This window comes from Sinohyriopsis cumingii, chromosome 9 (genome assembly GCF_028554795.1).
Source record: "Sinohyriopsis cumingii isolate HCF-2022 chromosome 9, ASM2855479v2, whole genome shotgun sequence".
Taxonomy (NCBI): domain Eukaryota; kingdom Metazoa; phylum Mollusca; class Bivalvia; order Unionida; family Unionidae; genus Sinohyriopsis; species Sinohyriopsis cumingii.
Genome location: NC_142969.1, coordinates 39,655,001 through 39,674,497, shown reverse-complemented (window position 1 = coordinate 39,674,497; position 19,497 = coordinate 39,655,001). Strand labels below are relative to the sequence as shown.

General features: G+C 34.3%; 1 protein-coding gene across 1 annotated transcript in view; it reads left to right on the top strand.

Annotated features, from left to right (window-relative positions):
- Positions 1–19,146, top strand: part of LOC149791598 (CLIP-associating protein 1-like) — a 127,469-nt gene extending 108,323 nt beyond the window's left edge. The window contains exons 26-32 of the mRNA XM_089969458.1: positions 90–153; positions 538–664; positions 2,366–2,494; positions 4,807–4,944; positions 6,956–7,024; positions 9,086–9,202; positions 10,081–19,146. Coding sequence (XP_089825584.1) covers positions 90–153; positions 538–664; positions 2,366–2,494; positions 4,807–4,944; positions 6,956–7,024; positions 9,086–9,202; positions 10,081–10,167 — 731 coding nt within the window. The 3' untranslated portion in view covers positions 10,168–19,146. The remainder of the gene's footprint in view (positions 1–89; positions 154–537; positions 665–2,365; positions 2,495–4,806; positions 4,945–6,955; positions 7,025–9,085; positions 9,203–10,080) is intronic.
- Positions 19,147–19,497: the final 351 nt, after the last annotated feature.

The window sequence follows — 19,497 nt, the reverse complement described above, 5'->3', positions numbered from 1 at the left end:
AATGAACAAAGGTCAAGAGATTTAATTCATAGAATGAAAGATAATAAATAAACACTTTGGATTTATCTTTCTTTCTTTTTGTCTTTCAGGAAATATTGATCAGGGTGATATAATATCAGATATTCTTACAGAACTTTCAAATCATAATGAAAGGTATGTCAGAATTTCCTTATTTTTTTTTAAATCTTTGATATTTTCTTTTTCTTTTTTAATCGGAAAATGTTGATCATTTTACTCTTCCATGATCATTATCGTGGTCAACATTAAATTGATGCTTCGACTCTAAATGAACTTGATGTTATTCATACTCAGATTTTAATGTATTTCATGTAAATAATTGAAATACTTTTAATTTACATATAGATTTAGATAATTGCATGTAGAGATTTTAATATTGTTTTTAGTACAGATAAGTTTACATGCTTACTGCAGTTCAAGTTAGATTTTTAATTCTGTTTAGAATTTTGATGTCGAGTAAGAGTCGTAAATAATTGTCACTTTGAGTAGAATGTCCTTACATGTTTCTTCTTCTTGCAGGAACGAGGAGAGGAAAAATGCTATGTTATCGTTGATCAAATTAACAAGGGAAGGAGCATTTCATTTATGGGATGAACACTTCAAGAGTATATTGCTCATACTGTTGGAAACATTGGGAGATGACGATGTAAGATTCCTTATACTTGACATTTCTTACATTAGGACTGTCAATTAATATAACTACAGTCTGCAGTACATAATTCTTTGGCACAAAGTGTGGGAGAATATTAGCATTGTTTTCCGAGATCATATTTACAACCAATGTAAACAGTGTAAATATCATCTAGCATCTTCTGTGTGACTTTGAGTATATACAATAACTTTATAATTATGTCATAAATTGGTTTGTTGATGTAAAGGTGGACATGTCTGACTTATCAGTGAATGTTATATTTTTCACTGGGTGTGATTTTTCTTAGATAATTGAGTTGGACTAAAATAACATGTTTTTATCTTTCCCCTGCTTTAGCACAAGCGAGATGTACTTTCTTGGTGAATCTTTTCCTTGAAATTTTGAAAATGTTTTTTTCTTCAAATTGAAGTCTAAGGTAAAAAAAAAATTACATAGCCAGGAATGGATGGCCTTCATATGATTCTAATTTGCCGTGAATGAAAATTGTGATCTTACAGAAATATGACTGTGACAGCAGCTGATTTTGAAAATCTTGCCACTCAAGAATATTAGTTTATGTACTAGCTTTTAAAGAGAAGAAATTGTCTTGTATTAAATTTCTGGAAATTCTTTTCAGACTGTAGAATATCAGTCCCTTTTCTCATGTCACATTTGCGGTAGGACATGCAGTTGGTGTTATTTTGTCATGTCATTGGCAAGACAGTCTCACCATGTCACTGAATTTTTTTACAACATTAGTGAGAGTGAATAATAAATATTAACACCCCATTTCTTCAGAAAATGCAACAGGATTTTTGGTTTGTTTTCTTTTCTTTTTTTCTCTTTTTGTTTCATGCAGGTAATTTTTTCATGACCATTTAGTACTTGTACGTTCACATGTCTTTAGATGGCCGACTTTTTGATTGGTCCTTGACCACTTGATCCATTGAGAGGCAAACCTAGATGCAATACTACAAGTCTTGGATCCTTGAAGGGATAGCTGTCATGTATCTTGCTGAATCAGTAAGCACAGAAAATTTCCATGCACCCCAACCCATGCTTTGACACTTGGGCAAGGGCAAGGTTATTTGATAATCGTATTGAATTTTCTGGTTAAATCATTTTGCTATGGTCACAATGAGGCATGACTGTCTTACTTTAACTTTAGACTCACTTAACATTACTCTTTATATATATGTACCCCTACCCTCATTGTGTCCTCCAGACAAGGGCAGGTTCATTTAAAAATCTTGATAATTCTTTTGCTCAAAGCCTTTCTTTTATGGTTGTAAGCCCAATACCCAAGGAGGGATGGCTGTCGTACTTGGATTTCGTATCTGTGTACCCCTACCCACATTCTGACCTCAAGTTAATGAAAGGTCATTTGAAAATCATGGTGAAGTTCTGTATTGAATTCTAAGGTAAATAATTGCATACCTAGGAAGAGATGGCTGTCATACTTGGACTGTAGAATCACTATGCATTTCATATCCTACCATGATCTCCAAGAATGGTCAGAATCATTAGAAAATCTTAAGTTTTCAGTTGAAGTGTCATATGTTTTGAGTTTCACATGAAGTTTCATTGTTTGGTTATTCCTTATAATGTCTTATTACAATGATTTATAGAGTGGTTAGAGTAACTTCTTATTTAGAAAGATAACTGGTGTAGTTTCCAATGGCAATTATTTTTTCTTTTCTTTTATCCATGTTCTAGGGCCAAATTAGAGCTTTGTCTTTACGGGTTCTTAGAGAAATCTTGCGGCATCAAGCACGCCGATTCCAGGATTACGCAGAACTCACCAGCCTTAGGATACTTGAGGCACACAAAGATCCTGTTAAAGAGGTTAGTATTTATCAGTCAACCTGATTGATGTAATCTTCCCTATGTGCTGGTAGGTTAGGATTTATCAGTCAGCTTGATTGAAATAATCGTCACCAATGTGGGGGTAGGTTAGGATTTATTAGTAAGCTTGTGTGATATAATCTTCTCCAGTGTTGGGGTAGGTTAGGATTTATCAGTCAGCTTGATTGATATAATCATTTCCAGTGTTGGGGTAGGTTAGGATTTATCAGTAAGCTTGAGTGATATAATATTCTCCATGTGTGGGTATTTTAGTATTTATCAGTTAGTCTGATTGGTAGGTTAGGATTTATCAGTCAGCTTGATTGATATAATCTTCTCCAGTGTGGAGGTAGGTTAAGATTTATCAGTAAGCTTGAGTGATATAATCTCCATGTGTGGGTAGGTTAAGATTTGTCAGTCAGCCGGATTGATATAATCTTCCCCAATGTGGAGGTCGGTTAGGATTTATCAGTAAGCTTGAGTGATATAATCTTCTCCATGTGTGGGTAGATTAGTATTTATCAGTCAGTCTGGTTGGTAGGTTAGGATTTATCAGTCAGACTGATTAATATAATCTTGGGTAGATAAGTATTTATCAGTCAACCTGATTGATATAATCTTCCCTAGTGTGGTGGTAGGTTAGGATTTGTCAGTCAATCTGATTTATATAATCTTCCCCATTGTGGGGGTAGGTCAGGATTTGTCAGTCAGCTTGATTGATATAATCTTCCCAATGTGGGGATAGGTTAGGATTTGTCAATCAGACTGATTGATATAATCTTCCCCAATGTGGTGGTAGGTTAGGATTTGTCAGCTTGATTGATATAATCTTCCCTATGTGGGGGTAGGTTTGGAAATCAACTGGAAAGGACAAGATAGTCATTGGGACAATATCCATATATATGGTAGTACTTCATTATATTGACATGAAAATATATAACACCTTGACATGAAAATATAGTATCCATAATACATTGTGTAGTATCAGGCAGTTTGAATGCAGGCTTAACATCTGAAAGGAATATCCATGATCTTTTGAAATTAAATATGTTTGTTCTGTAGAACTTGCAGTGTGAGAGAAAAAAACGTGTTTTGAATAACCTATAAGCTAGGATTACAGTGACCTCATACATTCTCAGATTTATTGCTAACACTGTGAAGTCACTGTTTATGATGAGTTGTCATTATTTAGCTCTGCTGGTCATAGACTAGAAGAGCTTGTGTGATGACCTGTTTTCTGTCGTACATTGATGTTCATTGACCATCTATGCATTAGCACAGGTTTGTCATCACTGCTCCTCCTAAACTGCTTGGAGGAGGATTGCCATCACTAAACATTTGTCCCATGGTCCAGTTGATCCTAAATAAAAGTGGTATCGCTTGAACATCAAATATGGCCACCATGACAGCCATATTGAAAATTATATTGCTACTTTTCCAGAATGGATGGTTATATCAGCTTAGGGTTTGCACTGAAAGACTTTTTATGTCTAGTTGGTTCTAAATGAAAATGGTGCCAATCTCTTGTCCACTATGGCAGCCTTCTTGAAAATTTTGCTGTACATATCAACTTGGTGTTTCCACCAGACGTCTTTTTATGTTGCTGAACCTAAGTAAAAATGCTGCCACACAGATTCCAGTATGGCCACCTTGGCAGCCATCTTAAATGTCTTATTACTAATTGACCAGAATGGATGGTTGTATCAACATGGAATTTTAGTAAAAGACTTTAATGATGTCTGGTTGCTCCAAAATGAAAATGATGCTGGTCTGCCATAAATGCCATCTTTAAAATCTTGTTTTTCCTACTAAATCTGAATAGAAAGTCATATTGACATGGTGATTTCACCAGAAGATTTCTTATATCTAATTGGGACTGAATATAAATGTTGTTGACCTGATGGCTACCATGGCAACCAGTTTGAAAATCTTGTTATTGCTAATTCCCCTGAACAGAAATTATAATTACAGGTAGTGATTCGCAAGGAGTTTCTGTATATCCTTTCTCACCCTGTGTCAGCACAAGGCTAGTTTTATCATTGTAAAAAGTAAACAGTGTTAAAAAAATTTAAACATTTTTGAATGTCGCATTTTCTGCATCATTTGTTGAATTCATAAATAAATTTATTGGGATCATGCAAGAAGTTCCTAATTTATCTTTCTTCTCTACTTGAGCATTGTAGTGAACTGTAGAAGATTTGTGTGGAAGTTTATTTAAGTGAAATGCAGGAGTTATACTGACAAGTCTATATACATTGGTGAGGTACTAGGTTGTGCAGAAAACTTGTGTTTAAAATTATGTTCACTTGCAGGTTGTGAGATCTGCAGAAGAATGTGCTGCAACGTTGGCTAGTAACATCCCACCAGAGCAAACCATTAGAATCCTGATTCCCATTATTCAGACAGCTACCATGCCTGTCAACATGGCAGCCATTAAAATGCAAAATAAGGTATAGCAGTCACACCAGGGCTTATTACCAACTGCATGATTATATTGCTTATTACCAACTGCATGATTATATTGCTTATTACCAACTGCATGATTATATTGCTTATTACCAACTGCATGATTATATTGCTTATTACCAACTGCATGATTATATTGCTTATTACCAACTGCATGATTATATTGCTTTTGATTAAAGGTAAAATTCAAAAGCTTCTATACTCCAAAATGTCATTCTAAATGAGGTTATGATTTTTTTAAATTTTAAGTTGTTAGTTTCCTGGGTCTATTCTAGGATATTTGTTTCCTATTCAGAGATCTTGGTTTCCTGGGTGTATTCAGTGATCTTCATTTCCTGGATCAGTTCAAAGATCTGATATTCTGGGCCTATTCTAGGATGTTTGTGTCCTGGGTCTATTCAAAGAATACATCCAGGTGTACTTTAACTCCAGAAGTTTGTCTAATAAGAACCAAAATAAAATATCTTAGCTGACATTGTAAGCCAGGTTATTATTTTTCCAAAGTATTGTGAACATGGGCCTTGTCACGATATATTTGGTGTTTGTACCTAACAGTTTTATTCCCGTACAAATTGAGTCCAATTGCATACCGCACAGACCCAGATCTGCCATTGCATAATGTGCTAGCAGATTTGGGTCTATGCAGCTTTGCTAGGAGTAACCAGTAAATCAAACAACATAGACCCTGATCTGCTTGCACATTATGCAACAGCAAAATGTACTGGCCTCCATGTATTGCCTGTCATACGCTGGAAAAAAGTGTTTAACCCAACACAAGGAAATTACCTAAATGTGACTGCATAATGACAGTTGTCAGAAAACTATGCTCATCTTAACACCATTTTACAGTATGTCATGAGTGTGTGTGTGATTAGGATTTTTAACGTAGCTTTAACAATTTTTCAGTCATATCCCTACAATGTCTGCAGTGTGGCAGTTTATTTTGATGTCAAGCACTGGGGCATCATGCCGCAGACATGTAGCATAATGTCCCACCCAGTCACATTATCCTGACACCACGCCAACCAGTCCTAACACTAACCTCTTAATGCTGAGCACCAAGCGAGGCAGCTGTTAGTACCATTTTTATAAGTGTTTGATATGGCTTGGCTGGGGATTGAACCCACGACCTACTGCATCCAAGGCAGATGCTCTAACCACTAGGCTATTGGAGCAGTCAGTATGTCATGAAATGACTTGCCTAATTTTGAATCACACTTGTTAAAGGTAGGTATTCAATTTAGTACTTTCGTTTTGTGTATGATCATTTCCCATCACCATCTTATGAAAGAAATCATTCTTGTTTAAGATGGAGCTATATAGTCAGCATAAGGCCTTGTTGAAAGTCTGTTTAAGTATGTATGTATGCATGTACGTATGTGTATGTGTATGTATGTGTGTATGTATGTATGTATATGTGTATGTATGTATGTATGTATGTCTGTATATATGTCTGTATGTATGTATGTATGTATGTATGTATGGCACTCCAGCACTAAATGGTCAGTTCCAAAAATATAAAAACAAATTGCACAAAAATTTAGGAAGTTAAATGTATAATTAAGTACATGACAACATAAAATGTAAAGATGTTAAATTCTGTATAATGTTAATAAAATAAGTAATGACAGGCCTTTTTTTAAAGCCTATTAAAAATAGATCAGTAAAGACCTGTATATGTCCTTATGTAAAACCTATTTAAGACAGAACTGTTTTTAGTAAGGCCTTGTGTAAAGTTTATTTAAGACAGAAATGTATAGGTCTGCATAAGGCTTTTTGAAAAGCCCAGAATAAAGCTGCATTATCATGATATGATCAGGGATATTTTCAATGTATAAAACTTGGTTGATTAATTGAGCAAAGTCTGGCTTTATATTGTCTCTTTTAAAATTCTGTTCCATTTGGTTTGCTTAGAAAAAGGTGGTCTCCAAGTGTATAAGGTTAAATATAATATCTGCTCAAATTCATGCTGACATTAAATATTTTCTTTTCCAGGTTATTGCACAGATAGATAAAAAAGCCTTAGAGGAAATTTTACCAGAACTCATTCCCGGCTTACTTAAGGTAATGTTTGACTTACTTTGATGGAAATTATGCAGATCTTAGATCTATATACAATATATTTTAAAGATTTTTGATTTCTTTAGTGTATTCTTTTTGTAGGTTTTTGTAGTTTTTATTGTTTCATTACATTTTTTTTTTATGATGTATGCTGTTTCTTCACCAACAGTATCTTGTTCTTGACTAGTTATAATGTAAGTCATAAATCAGTTTGAAACTTGGTTGTATTGGCATACATGAAAAGTGTGAAATTCTCAGTCAGTTTCTAGTTATAATTATTTGTGAAATATATATCAGTTGTTAAGAAAATGAACCATATATCTGGACCAAAGGTTTGGTAAATTGTGGATCTGCTGTTAGACCTTCATTCCATTCAAGACAAACCATCTGAAGAGCTAAGACTGTGCAGACAAATCACACATTCTCTAAACTTTTTCACCGTCTTCAGAACATCAGTTCCGGAGGCCTGATCTGGACTCACTCGAGGCATGCTGGTATTCATGACTTTAATCTATTATTGGCATCCTGTTTTTTGTTCTTTTGTTTCTTCATTTTTCAGGGCATTGATTTTCATACCCAAGATACCAGTGTGCAGTTATTCTTGCAGATGATTTGCCTTTTAAGATATGTAAAAAGTAAAGTGAAATTGGTTAAAACTCAATCAAGGTTGCTCAGATCCAATGTAGCTAGTACTTTAATAACACTTTCCACTATTATATCAATTTTTTTTAGTTCCGATAGTTTATGATCTTGGGATGTTCATTTTGTGCACTGGCCAAGAGAATGTAGTAAAAGTAAAATAATTAAAATTCATAGGAAGATTCATCATCTTCCAATACTTGTCTTGGATTTGAAGGGAAGATACATCATCTTTCCATACTTATATCTTGGATTAGAAGGGAAGATGCATCATCTTCCAATACTTGTATCTTGGATTAGAAGGTAAGTGCATCATCTTCCGATACTTGTATCTTGGATTAGAAGGTAAGGTGCATCATCTTCCGATACTTGTATCTTGGATTAGAAGGTAAGGTGCATCATCTTCCGATACTTGTATCTTGGATTAGAAGGTAAGGTGCATCATCTTCCGATACTTGTATCTTGGATTAGAAGGTAAGGTGCATCATCTTCCGATACTTGTATCTTGGATTAGAAGGTAAGGTGCATCATCTTCCAATACTTGTATCTTGGATTAGAATGGAAGATACATCATCTCTCCATACTTATATCTTGGATTAGAAGGGAAGATACATCATCTTTCCATATTTATGTCTTGGATTAGAAGGGAAGATACACTATCTTCCAATACTTGTCTTGGATTTGAAGGGAAGATACATCATCTTTCCATACTCATATCTTGGATTAGAAGGGAGATACATCATCTTCCAATACTTGTATCTTGGATTAGAAGGTAAGGTGCATCATCTTCCAATACTTGTATCTTGGATTAGAAGGTAAGGTGCATCATCTTACAAAATTTGTATCCTGGATTACAAGGTAAGGTGCATCATCTTACAAAACTTGTATCTTGGATTAGAAGGTAAGGTGCATCATCTTACAAAACTTGTATTGATCATCAACTGATATTTATAACTTGGATTAGAAATGAAGATGCATCATCTTCCAATGCTTGTATCTTGGATTAGAAGGTAAGTGCATCATCTTCCGATACTTGTATCTTGGATTAGAAGGGAAGATTCACCATCTTCCAATACTTGTCTTGGATTTGAAGAGAAGATACATCATCTTTCCATACTTATATCTTGGATTAGAAGGGAAGATACATCATCTTTCCATACTTATATCTTGGATTAGAAGGGAAGATACATTATCTTCCAATACTTTTATCTTGGATTAGAAGGGAAAATACACCATCTTCCGATACTTGTTTCTTGGATTAGAAGGTAAGGTGCATCATCTTACAAAACTTGTATCTTTGATTAGAAGGTAAGATAAAATATCTTCCAAGGCTTGTATCTTGGATTAGAAGGAAAGGCTCAGTTTTCAATGTTGTGATCATATTCTCTGCTTTATTGACTTTTCTTTTTACTTTTATTTAAACAGTGCTATGAAGATCCAGAGAGTGTGGTGCGAAAGGCCAGTGTGTTTTGTCTGGTAGAAGTTTATCTGAAAGTTGGGGATGCACTAAGACCCTTCCTAGCTGGTTTAAATGGTAGCAAGGTGAGATATTCCTTATTGTATTTGTCCATACTGTTGCTTCCATTTCTAGTTGTTTCTTCTTTCACGTCCCCCTGATAGTTTTTCTTTCTTATCTGTCTGTATGTCTGTTTGACTGTCCATCCTCATTTCGTTCTGTTCATGTCTGTTACCATGGTTAAGCCTTCATGGGCATCATAAGTATGAACAGCACAATAGTCCAACATGCCTAACCTTTAGTGTACAAAGAATCTTTCTGCAAATATGTACAAATAAATGTATGAATGGGACTTAGGGATGAGTCTAATAGTGGATTTGAATGTAATTTACGCATAATGTAGGTTCTCGGCTTACTCCACCAGAATGATCTGGTGACTGTGTTAAGGTGCCCTGCTATGGCAAGCTCTTTTTCTGCCACCTGTTTAAGGCAAACTCATGTCTTGGCACCTGATTATGTCCGTGTGCCATTATGTGTAAGTCAATCTCTGGTCTTGGTACCTACAGTAGGTAAGGCAAGCACTTTTCCTGCCACCTGATTATGTCCAGGTGTCTTTCTGTGTAAGCTCAGTTTTGTTTACTTCCATAGTCATATGATTGAATTATTCTTGCAGAAAACAGATGTTTCATTCCAATATTGAACATAATTTTTTATGACAAGGTGAGTGTAAGTTGGATTTTTTAAAATTTCTTATCGAGCCAATCCAGTTAGGAATTCTTTCTGGTTATCGTATTGGCGTGTATACCAATCCGGCTTTCCAAAGATGTTTGATTTGATACGAGTTTAATTATCATGAGATAATGCCATCGATATGGTGATTATGATATATGGTTCTGTAACTTGGACAAAGATTAGTCTGAAAATTGTTGTACATTTGTAAACTGTTTGTTGTGTTTTTTTTCAGGTGAAATTGTTGAATCTGTACATAAAGAGAGCCCAGGGAGAGAGGGATGGTAGTAAAGCAGTGTCACCTCTGTCTGCAGACTTATGATTACTGCCCAAATTTCAGAACTTTTTGGCCAACTCAATGAAGGCCTTATCAGGATAAGCAGACACCTGGTTAGTGTATGTCAGTACAAAACTGTCACAATAAATCCGTACCTTCTTCACCTTAATCACTAACAGTCTGCAACTGAGTGATTGGTGGAAGGCTAGCTTGGGATAAATAAACATATACCATTCTGAACAATAAATAAAAAGCAAATAAAAGGGGGGAAATATAGCTTTCACCAGAAAGTATTTACAGAATTTTAAATACAGTTTTAAAACTTGTTCAGGGAAAGAGCATCAAGGAAAGAGAGAGTTAAATTTGTTATGGCTATCATAATGATTATTTTGGCCAAATGACAGGGTTTTCAAAAGTTGTGGAATGTGCCTAGTTTCTGGTGCAGTGAATGTGGCTTTCCCATGCTTGTTGTGTATAGCTGAAAGAGATGTTACATATGGAATACAAGATCAGAAATTCCTTTCTCGTCATACCATTGACGCTGATAAATTATATATCGGGGGTTTACATGCTTCTGTGAAAACATTGAAAGTATTGGATTTGGGCTTTTTAAAATCAAGCCCTTAAAACCGTTGAAAATTAACATTTTAGTTTTAAAGTTCTTGCAAAATCCTTTAAATCATTTGTGCTCTCACTAAAATTATTTTTGATCATTTTTTTGCCATACATGATAGGTACATAGACAATCTGTTGTGATGCCAGTGTTCAGCTGTTTTATTGGTATCACTAATCATTCCATCAATGATTTTCACTTGTACTCTACATGGTAACACTGCACTTCAGGATAGTGCTGTATGTTATTGCAAATGACTACCATCACTGTTAGTCAAATCAGCATTTTAAATTGTCTCATTTAATCTCTTTTAATAGACTACATGGACTGTTGTTGTGAATTAATAATACATTGTCCAGAAAATTGTTCATTTGCTGACAGTTGGGATACAAATGTTTTATTCAGAGATTGGTTCATTCATGATACACAGTTGAAATATAAGGTGCAGTGACAGCTGTTTCAAAAAGCACTTGCCATTACCAGTATAGTTAAGTCAACAACAGACAGCTGTACAATGTTGTTGGCATATCCTGAGGCACTGGAGAGTTGTCAGTAAGTCCTTGGAAGTATACAAACCCAGATCTTACCAGATTGAATTCTTTGGTCATGACATTTGATGTGTTCTTGACACAAATCAGGACTGATTAATATTTTACACTGCAAGTTATTTGTGAGTCTTAATAGTGATACTTGCTGTGTACAAAAAAATAAAAGGGATAGGGTCAGTAAATTATACATTACAATGACTTGGTTGGCATTGTAATTTAAAGCACAAAACCCAAGTGCGTGCATCAGTTTCCTCATTGAATAAAATGATCGCAACATGTAACCCAGAAAGTGAAAATTGTTTCTCAACAGAATGTTATGTGATAAGGCATATTTTCAGAGCAAGTGATTAAATACATTCCCATGTTAGGTTTAAGCTAATGATAAATGTTAGAGTAATGTCCCCTGTTGAATAAAATATTTGATGCACTAAAGTAGAGTTAGAGATTTTCACAGCCTTGGAAATCTGTATGAAGGTAAAAATCTTGTGAGGTTTGTAACATTGGACTAGTTTTTTGGGGTGACAATGCAAATATGTGCATTTGGGAAACAAATGTCTTTTCATTGATGTTGATAATTGTGTACTTTTTGTGTATTAATTGAGATGGTGCTAACTTGACATGTTTTATTAGCTTTAAACTTCACAACAATAAAATAATGTATAAAACGTTTCTGTTCAAGTTTCTATGCAGTGGCATAGCTAGAAATTTTGGGGCAACTCCACCTCACCCCCACAGTTGCAGGGGCTGTTTGGGCAGTTGCTATGCCACTTTTTCTATCAGAAATAAATGATTTTGTTGACAAGGAAGTCTTAATTTACTTTATACAGTATTCATTTACAAGTTGATAAGGTTAGTTACTCCTTGTACTATTCAGAAAACAAATCTTTCATTTTGTGAACTGTATTGAATTAATGTGTATATTCCTTTATTGTTGATATATCTTTTACGCAGGAACACTGTAAAACTCGTTTGTATTAATCGATAGAATTCATATATTTCTGTTACCAATTATGGTTCTTTACTGTATAACTGTTTACTCAACATTTCAATATCATGTACACAGCCAAAAATATCTAGACAGATAGAACTATAGAACTGAAATATGTATAACTGTTGATAAACTGAAGTACCTATAAAACCAGAGCAATCTGTATAGTTGAAACCATCTAGAGAGCTAAAACTGTACAGACAAAACAATCTGTACAGATGGAACCAATTATACTGCTGCAATTATTGAGTCATACACATCTGGAACTAACTAAACAGCTGAATGTGGCTGTTTGTGTATTCTAAAACTAGTATCTGTCATAAGGGAAAACAAAATTGAAAGTTGTATAGGAATTATTGGACGGTTCTTTTTCAGACCACCTCTCATCAAATTTTAAATGGACTGGTCAACATAAAACTTTAGAATTCATATATATATATATAATTAAAACAAGTGCCTTCAGACCCCCATTCCTTTTAATTCTGGCACATTCCTGAAAAAAAAATTAATAAAGAAAAAAATAAGTGCATTGGTTCCTAATTTTAACACAACTCACTTTCATTAAGTGGGTGGGTGTTGATATGAAGCCTATTATATTCTATAATTGTATGTATAGGGTTTAATGGCATGTTGGCGCAATTCTGGCTATAAATTGCCAATTCAAAGTTCTAAAAATGTAAGATAAAAAAATTGAACAACAAAAATATAATCCTTTATAATAAAAGAAGTAAAGATGCTGGCATTCTTTAAAAGGTAACATGGTGTATACCTGTATGGCTCCCTTGAACAGCATCTAGTAGGAAATCAATGTAATAACATATCAGAACAATACAGTAATTGTTCAGACCGTTGTGTGCATGTGTCCATTTAGTGTGGTTGTTGCTGTCAATAATAATACCATGTACACATATTACCAAAGCCAAATACAAATGTATCCAATTTATATCATTATTTCTACATGTCTATATCTACAGTATGTCTCAGTAATGTAGTCTTGCCAAATTCATTAATGAAATACTATGCTCTATATCTTTGTATCTAAACTAAGACTTCTCTAAGTGGTCACAAGGGTCTTTTGGTACAGTGTGCATTATAACGTTTGTATTTGTCCTTGTAGCCTTGAAACATTTGAGCCCAAGCATAAAAAGCAAACATTTTGAAATTCTGTAACATTACTTTAAAATTCAACTATGTTTGTTTCAGGATTTTCAAAACTTATACAATGTGGGTATTTTAAATTCTGTTCATCTATTACACTTAAATTTCTGCTCCATAATTCCCTTTATTATTGTAAATTTCAACCAAAATTTGGCAATCAGCTTAGTGAGAGCATGACTGAGTTTGATTTTTGGCATTCTAAGTTACTATTCAGTTATTTCTCATGATGGTCAGACCTGCACACGTTTGTTCCTGCATGATAACTCGATTATTATGGATCTCAACCAAATTTTACTGGAAACTTGATATTGATGGAGGCCTGTGTGTTCTGTTACATCATGTTACAAAGTTTTAGTGCCGGACTGACAGATCCAAACATTTTTTAAATTCCACACAACTTTTTATTTATGATTGGATTTCAACTAAATTTGGTAGATAGCGTGATATTGATTGAACCTTGGCTAAATTTGATACAGAAATTCTACATCCATACTTTGCAGTAATATCACCTGATTGTCAGACAGATTCAATCTTAATTCATGCACAATTAGTCAGATAAATTTAATTGTATTTCAACCAGATTTGGTGTGCAGCTTGATATTAAAGAGACCTCGGCTAAGTATGATATAGGGTGTTGCTTAGGTTTGTGCTGTTAGTGCAACATAATTGTTTGTCAGAATTTGGACTGATTTTTAGGCTTGCATACTATCCTTTCTGCACAGTAACTCCCATAATTCATAATGGATCTCAACAAAATTTGTTGCAACTTTTAGTAGAGACTTGAATCCCAAATTTGGCACCTTCATGCTACTTAGTAGAAACAAGCAGCTGTCATGGTAAATGAGATATACCATGCATGTTGAACAAGTGACTACCATGGCAACATGGAAAAAATGTTTTCTTCTTTATTGAAAATAAATAAATTAAAATTTCATAAAATTTAATAGTAATGTTGATAGGCAGTACAGTTGTGAAAAATTAAAGCCCCATGAGAACATGAAAAGATCGGAAGCATAAAATTATTATCCCAGAGATAAACAATTGGCTATACAGTATTTTACAAATAGTGGAAGTTAACTCCGCTGTTACATAGAATTCAGATAATTTTTTTGGCCAATCTTGTCCACTGCTAGAATATGAATGGTTGTTTTCTTTATCATTCAGAATTTTCTGCACTTGTAAGCAGTTCTTTCTTGCAGAACTCCAGAATGCACATACACAAAGGACATGATACAAAGAATTCAGATTCACTTGGAATAAAAAAAATTAGGCAGGACCTCTTCAGTTTAGTCCTTCCTATTCAATTATTTCAGTAAATTTTTCCCAAGTTCTTAACATATAGACCTAATGTTTTTTTAAAGTGTCATTCACAAGGAGACAATGCTCTGAACTTGCAATTCCTAAATGATTAATTGTAGAAAAGTGAAGGTTAAAAGAGTTTGAATGGCAGATAAGACCTCGGCTAACGTGGGTATGTGAGAAAGCCTGCCAGTAGATCCTTGTGAGTCGGTGGTTCGTCCTGGGGTTTTCCAGGGTTCTTCCTCCACCAGTTATACTGGCCGCCATGTATAGCCTATCTTGTGCTGAAAAATGGCGTTAAACACTACAGCAACAACAGCAGATAAGACATTAAATGGCATAAACAGTTTATCAGATGATGGGAATTAAAAATAAATTTCTTCATCTTTGCCAGTTTTTCATGAGTGATTAGATTCAAGTGCATTACTGTATACACTCGTGTTTAAGTGGAGTTCAACTGCAAACAAGATAGACCCTGATCTTCCATCACATAATGCATAGGCAGATCATGGTTTGTGTTCTACTGATCTAACAAACTACAGAGACCCAGAACTGCTGGCACATTGTGCAGTGGCAGATCATGGTTGTGCAGTTTGCGTTTGGCCTCCAGTTATAGGTTAGTATATACAGTAGTGCCTATAGATGTGTTTTCATTAACATTATTTACATCGCAGCGTCACATGACAAAGTCTTCTGCAAGACAGATTATGCATTTATTACTTCATTAACACAGAATATTTCTTCCCCACATCATTAAAGTCTTAAAGTTTAATTTGGTCTATATGGGTTTATTTTTTATTTAATTTTTTGGGAGTTTTTTTTTGGTTTCAATCTGGGTTTTAATGGATCTCAAACTGTAATTGCAGTCATACATGCACTTAAAAAAATATTTTTCTGTTGATTGTTTAAATCATTTACTTCATTGTGTCATAAAATTCATTTGGTCAGTAAATACATATTTTTACTAGGTTTAGTGTAACAAGTATTGGTTAATTTCACATGACGTGATGCAGACAACTCTAAAAGATTATAAAACCAAAAAAGGAATAACTTTGTATTTATGTGCCATTCTTAGCAATAGTTGTACACAGTAGTAAAAGTAATCTTCTGTTATTTATTTCTTGAGATCCATTTTTATTTTTATAATAATTTGTAATTATAAGAATGTAACTTCATATTTTACAGGATTTTTGAAGTTGTTAAATTTGAAATGTGATTACACACCACTTGAATGGCTTTCTCAACGGTAATCAACGTTTATGCATAAATAGTAATTACACACTACATTATTACCCCTTTCTACAGACATTCATGCAATGTTTAATCAATGTTTATGCATAAATAATAATTACACAATACATTATTTCCCCTTTCTACAGTCATTCATGCAATGTGTAATCAATGTTTAAGCTTGACTGATGATTATGCACTACTTTATTGCCCCTCTGTAGTCATTCAGCAGTGTGTAGTCAACATTTGTGCATAAATAGTAATTAAACAATACATTATTGTCCCTCTCTACAGTCATTCATGCAATGTGTAATCAATGTTTAAACTTGAATGGTGATTACACACTACATTATTGCCCCTCTACAGTCATTCGTGCATTTTGTAATCAACATTTATGTTCATGACCACATGAATCCTGTCAAATATGATGTTCTAAATGAAGGTGTTACTGCATAAATATGCAAGAAACAATATTGCTTAAAAATTTATTTTAAAAAACGTGAACAGTATATGATTTTTTTAAAAAAATCTACATTTATTCTGTTACATTTTTGCAGGAATGATCATGCAAACAATTAAAATAATGTTTTCTTACATTGGTGTGCTGTAACTGGAAGTCTATCATAGATTTTGTTGATAATTACAGACCTGCCAATAATTAGAAAACAAGAACATATCTCTGGAAGTTGGCATCATGTGCCATGCAACAGTTTTGGCAGTTGTACACATGCATCATAACATTATGGAAAAAATAATACTGTAGAAAAATGATGATAAGCATGTATGGTTAATATTTAAATTTGTTGAGGTCGTATTTATTTATTTGTAATATGCGCGTTGGGGCAAAATGCATTACAGTGTTTGAATTAATGAAGTTTGATGATGCTTAAGTCAGGTTTATGGGTGAGGGCAGGGGCAGGGGCAGTTTTAAAATATTATTGGCTATATTGTGACGAGGAAATGGGAGAAAAGCACCTTTCCCAAGGCAGCCAACTCAAGCTGGCACAACTGGGTATTTAACCTGGTACCCTTAGAGTATGATTCTGGTGCCCTACCAGATAGATAGCATAGTACTTACAGTGGATTAACAAAAAGATAGCAAAAGGGAAAAGGTCTGATTCATAAGTATCCTCACTTATCAGCTAGGAACAGATCCATCGTTGAGTAAACAAAATTTACAGTGTCATCTTTCAGTTTGTACATTTGTATGTGCTTATTTTTTTTACTCAGAATGCCTTTAGATCCACATGTGCTTATTGTCAGGATTTTACAGTATGTAGTCTTGCTGTGTGATGACAAAATTCTCTGTTTGGAACAGTGTTCAAGGGATATTTCTGTCAAATATTTAAACATTATCTATACAGAAAGATAGTTATTGAATATTAATTCCAAAATGTTATTGTAAATTTCCATGGCACTGTCATTTTTTTCTTCTTCATGTTTATTGTGTTATAATGACAAGTTTGAATATGATTTCAATTTTTTTTTCTCCACAGCAGTTAAATGTATGTACTGTGGTTAATGTTAATATCAGTTGGATGTTGCTTTGTAAAGCTTACGGTAAAGTTCGCCATCTTTTCCTAGAAAATTCCCCTCCAATTGGTGCCAATATTTAGCCCCATACACAAGCTCAGATTTTTGTATTTGATCATGTGATGGTCTATATGTTTGTACATGTGTATGTATGTATGTACATGGAGGGTGTTAACAAATTACTTTGGAATGACTAATATTCTTAAAGGACTACGTATGGGTATGTATATGGTGTTGTTGGTATGGATCTGTAATGCTGAGTTTAAGCGAGGAATTTCGCTTTTTGATATTATGAGGACAAAGTGACTACAGAGAGCATTGGTATATTTCATGTTAATGCAGTGTTCTAGATGCCAGACATTTTCCTTATAGTTAGTGTTTTACTGTATCTCCAGTAGGTTTAGAATAAGGTAGTTGTTTTGCTTACTCATCATTACTCGGCATTGGGTAATGCGGATCAGAGTCTGTTTTGTTTGTTCTACTGATTATTCCTACCAATTGCATAAATTCAAATCTGCCAGTGTATTGTGCAATACCATATCTAGATCTATGCATCAAAATATAAGCTAGTTCACATCTGCATCAGGTGAGAAAAAAGTGCATCTTTTAGACTAGATTTGATAGCAAAATGACCCATGTTGTTGACTCCCTATCCCAGTTGTTGACTCAATATCCCACAGTACCACCATCTTAGCCTGTGTATAATGCACTAAAAAACAAACAGCATTCAGAACGTCCTTGACCTTTTCTTCGTATGCTAGGAAAGATGTAGGTAAATAATGGCAATTTTGATGAGCCCAAATAATAATTTCACTGATATCACAACGAGTTCATACGTCATTGCTAATAGCACTGTAGACATCCATCATTTCTTCATTATTTGTATTTAGAAGTTTGAAGAATAGCTATATATTTTGAAAGTGCTTAGATTTCATTGATTGTTCAAACATCCTCCATTGTTGTTTTTAGTGCCAGTATTTCATTATGAGGATTTAGGTGGATATTCACAAATTCAAAGCCAATATGGGAAATATCACGATTACCTCCAAGCCTCTTTCATAGGGTCAAAGATATTGTACTTGCGTTGGAAATAGACCAGGATGTTCTGACTGCTGTTAACAGCCAAATGTTGGCTCTATCAGAGTAATATGCACCTGCAGGTCAGAGTCTATGCATTTGTACTTACAATACTAAACAAAACATTAAAAAGCGAAAATGGCATTTGATCGTGTTCTGCTGGTGTACTACATGTTGGCAGATCTAGGCCAGTCATATTCATAACATCATCAACATTATACATGCATGGATGTTCATATCTCCAGATTGACATTTGGCATGATGGGTTCTGCCGCTAGCCATTGGCATTTGAGTCGTGTACATTATTCACACCTCTCATTGCAAAAGTGTTAGTATATACAGAGATATTGAAGAATTTTAATATTTAGTTGGAATATGTCTGGTGTTTAGGCGGAAGTTTGAGTTGTCATTTTATCTTTTTATGAGGATATTAATGTATTATTGTGTTTAGCTTAATGAGATTGTGTGTGTACAGCCTAAGCAAGCATGTGCACTTTTTCAGGTATGTGTTTTATGTATTTTGTAATTATTGTAGTATATCATGGCATGTGTAAGCTAATAAAATTCAAATCGACGTTTCCAGATTTTGTTTCATTTCTTCTATGTGAAGCAGTAGTTATGTTACATTTTTTCTATCCACCTTAGATTTTAAACTATACACCAAACATTGTTGTAGTCTTCCTCGGGCTGTTCAGCCTGTGTTCGTTTATCTTCCAATACTTCTAACTTTAGATGCGGATATTCTAGAAACTTTGTTGTGTGTTTCTTTGAACGAATCTGAACTGCCTTAAAGGAAAGTAGGTCACAGTGACATACATTTTGTACACGTTACTTTGTTGATTATTTGTTGTTTACGAGTGTACCAATCCAGTGGCTTAGTGATTAGAGCATCCGTCTCGGATGCGGGAGGTCGCTGGTTCGAACCCCAA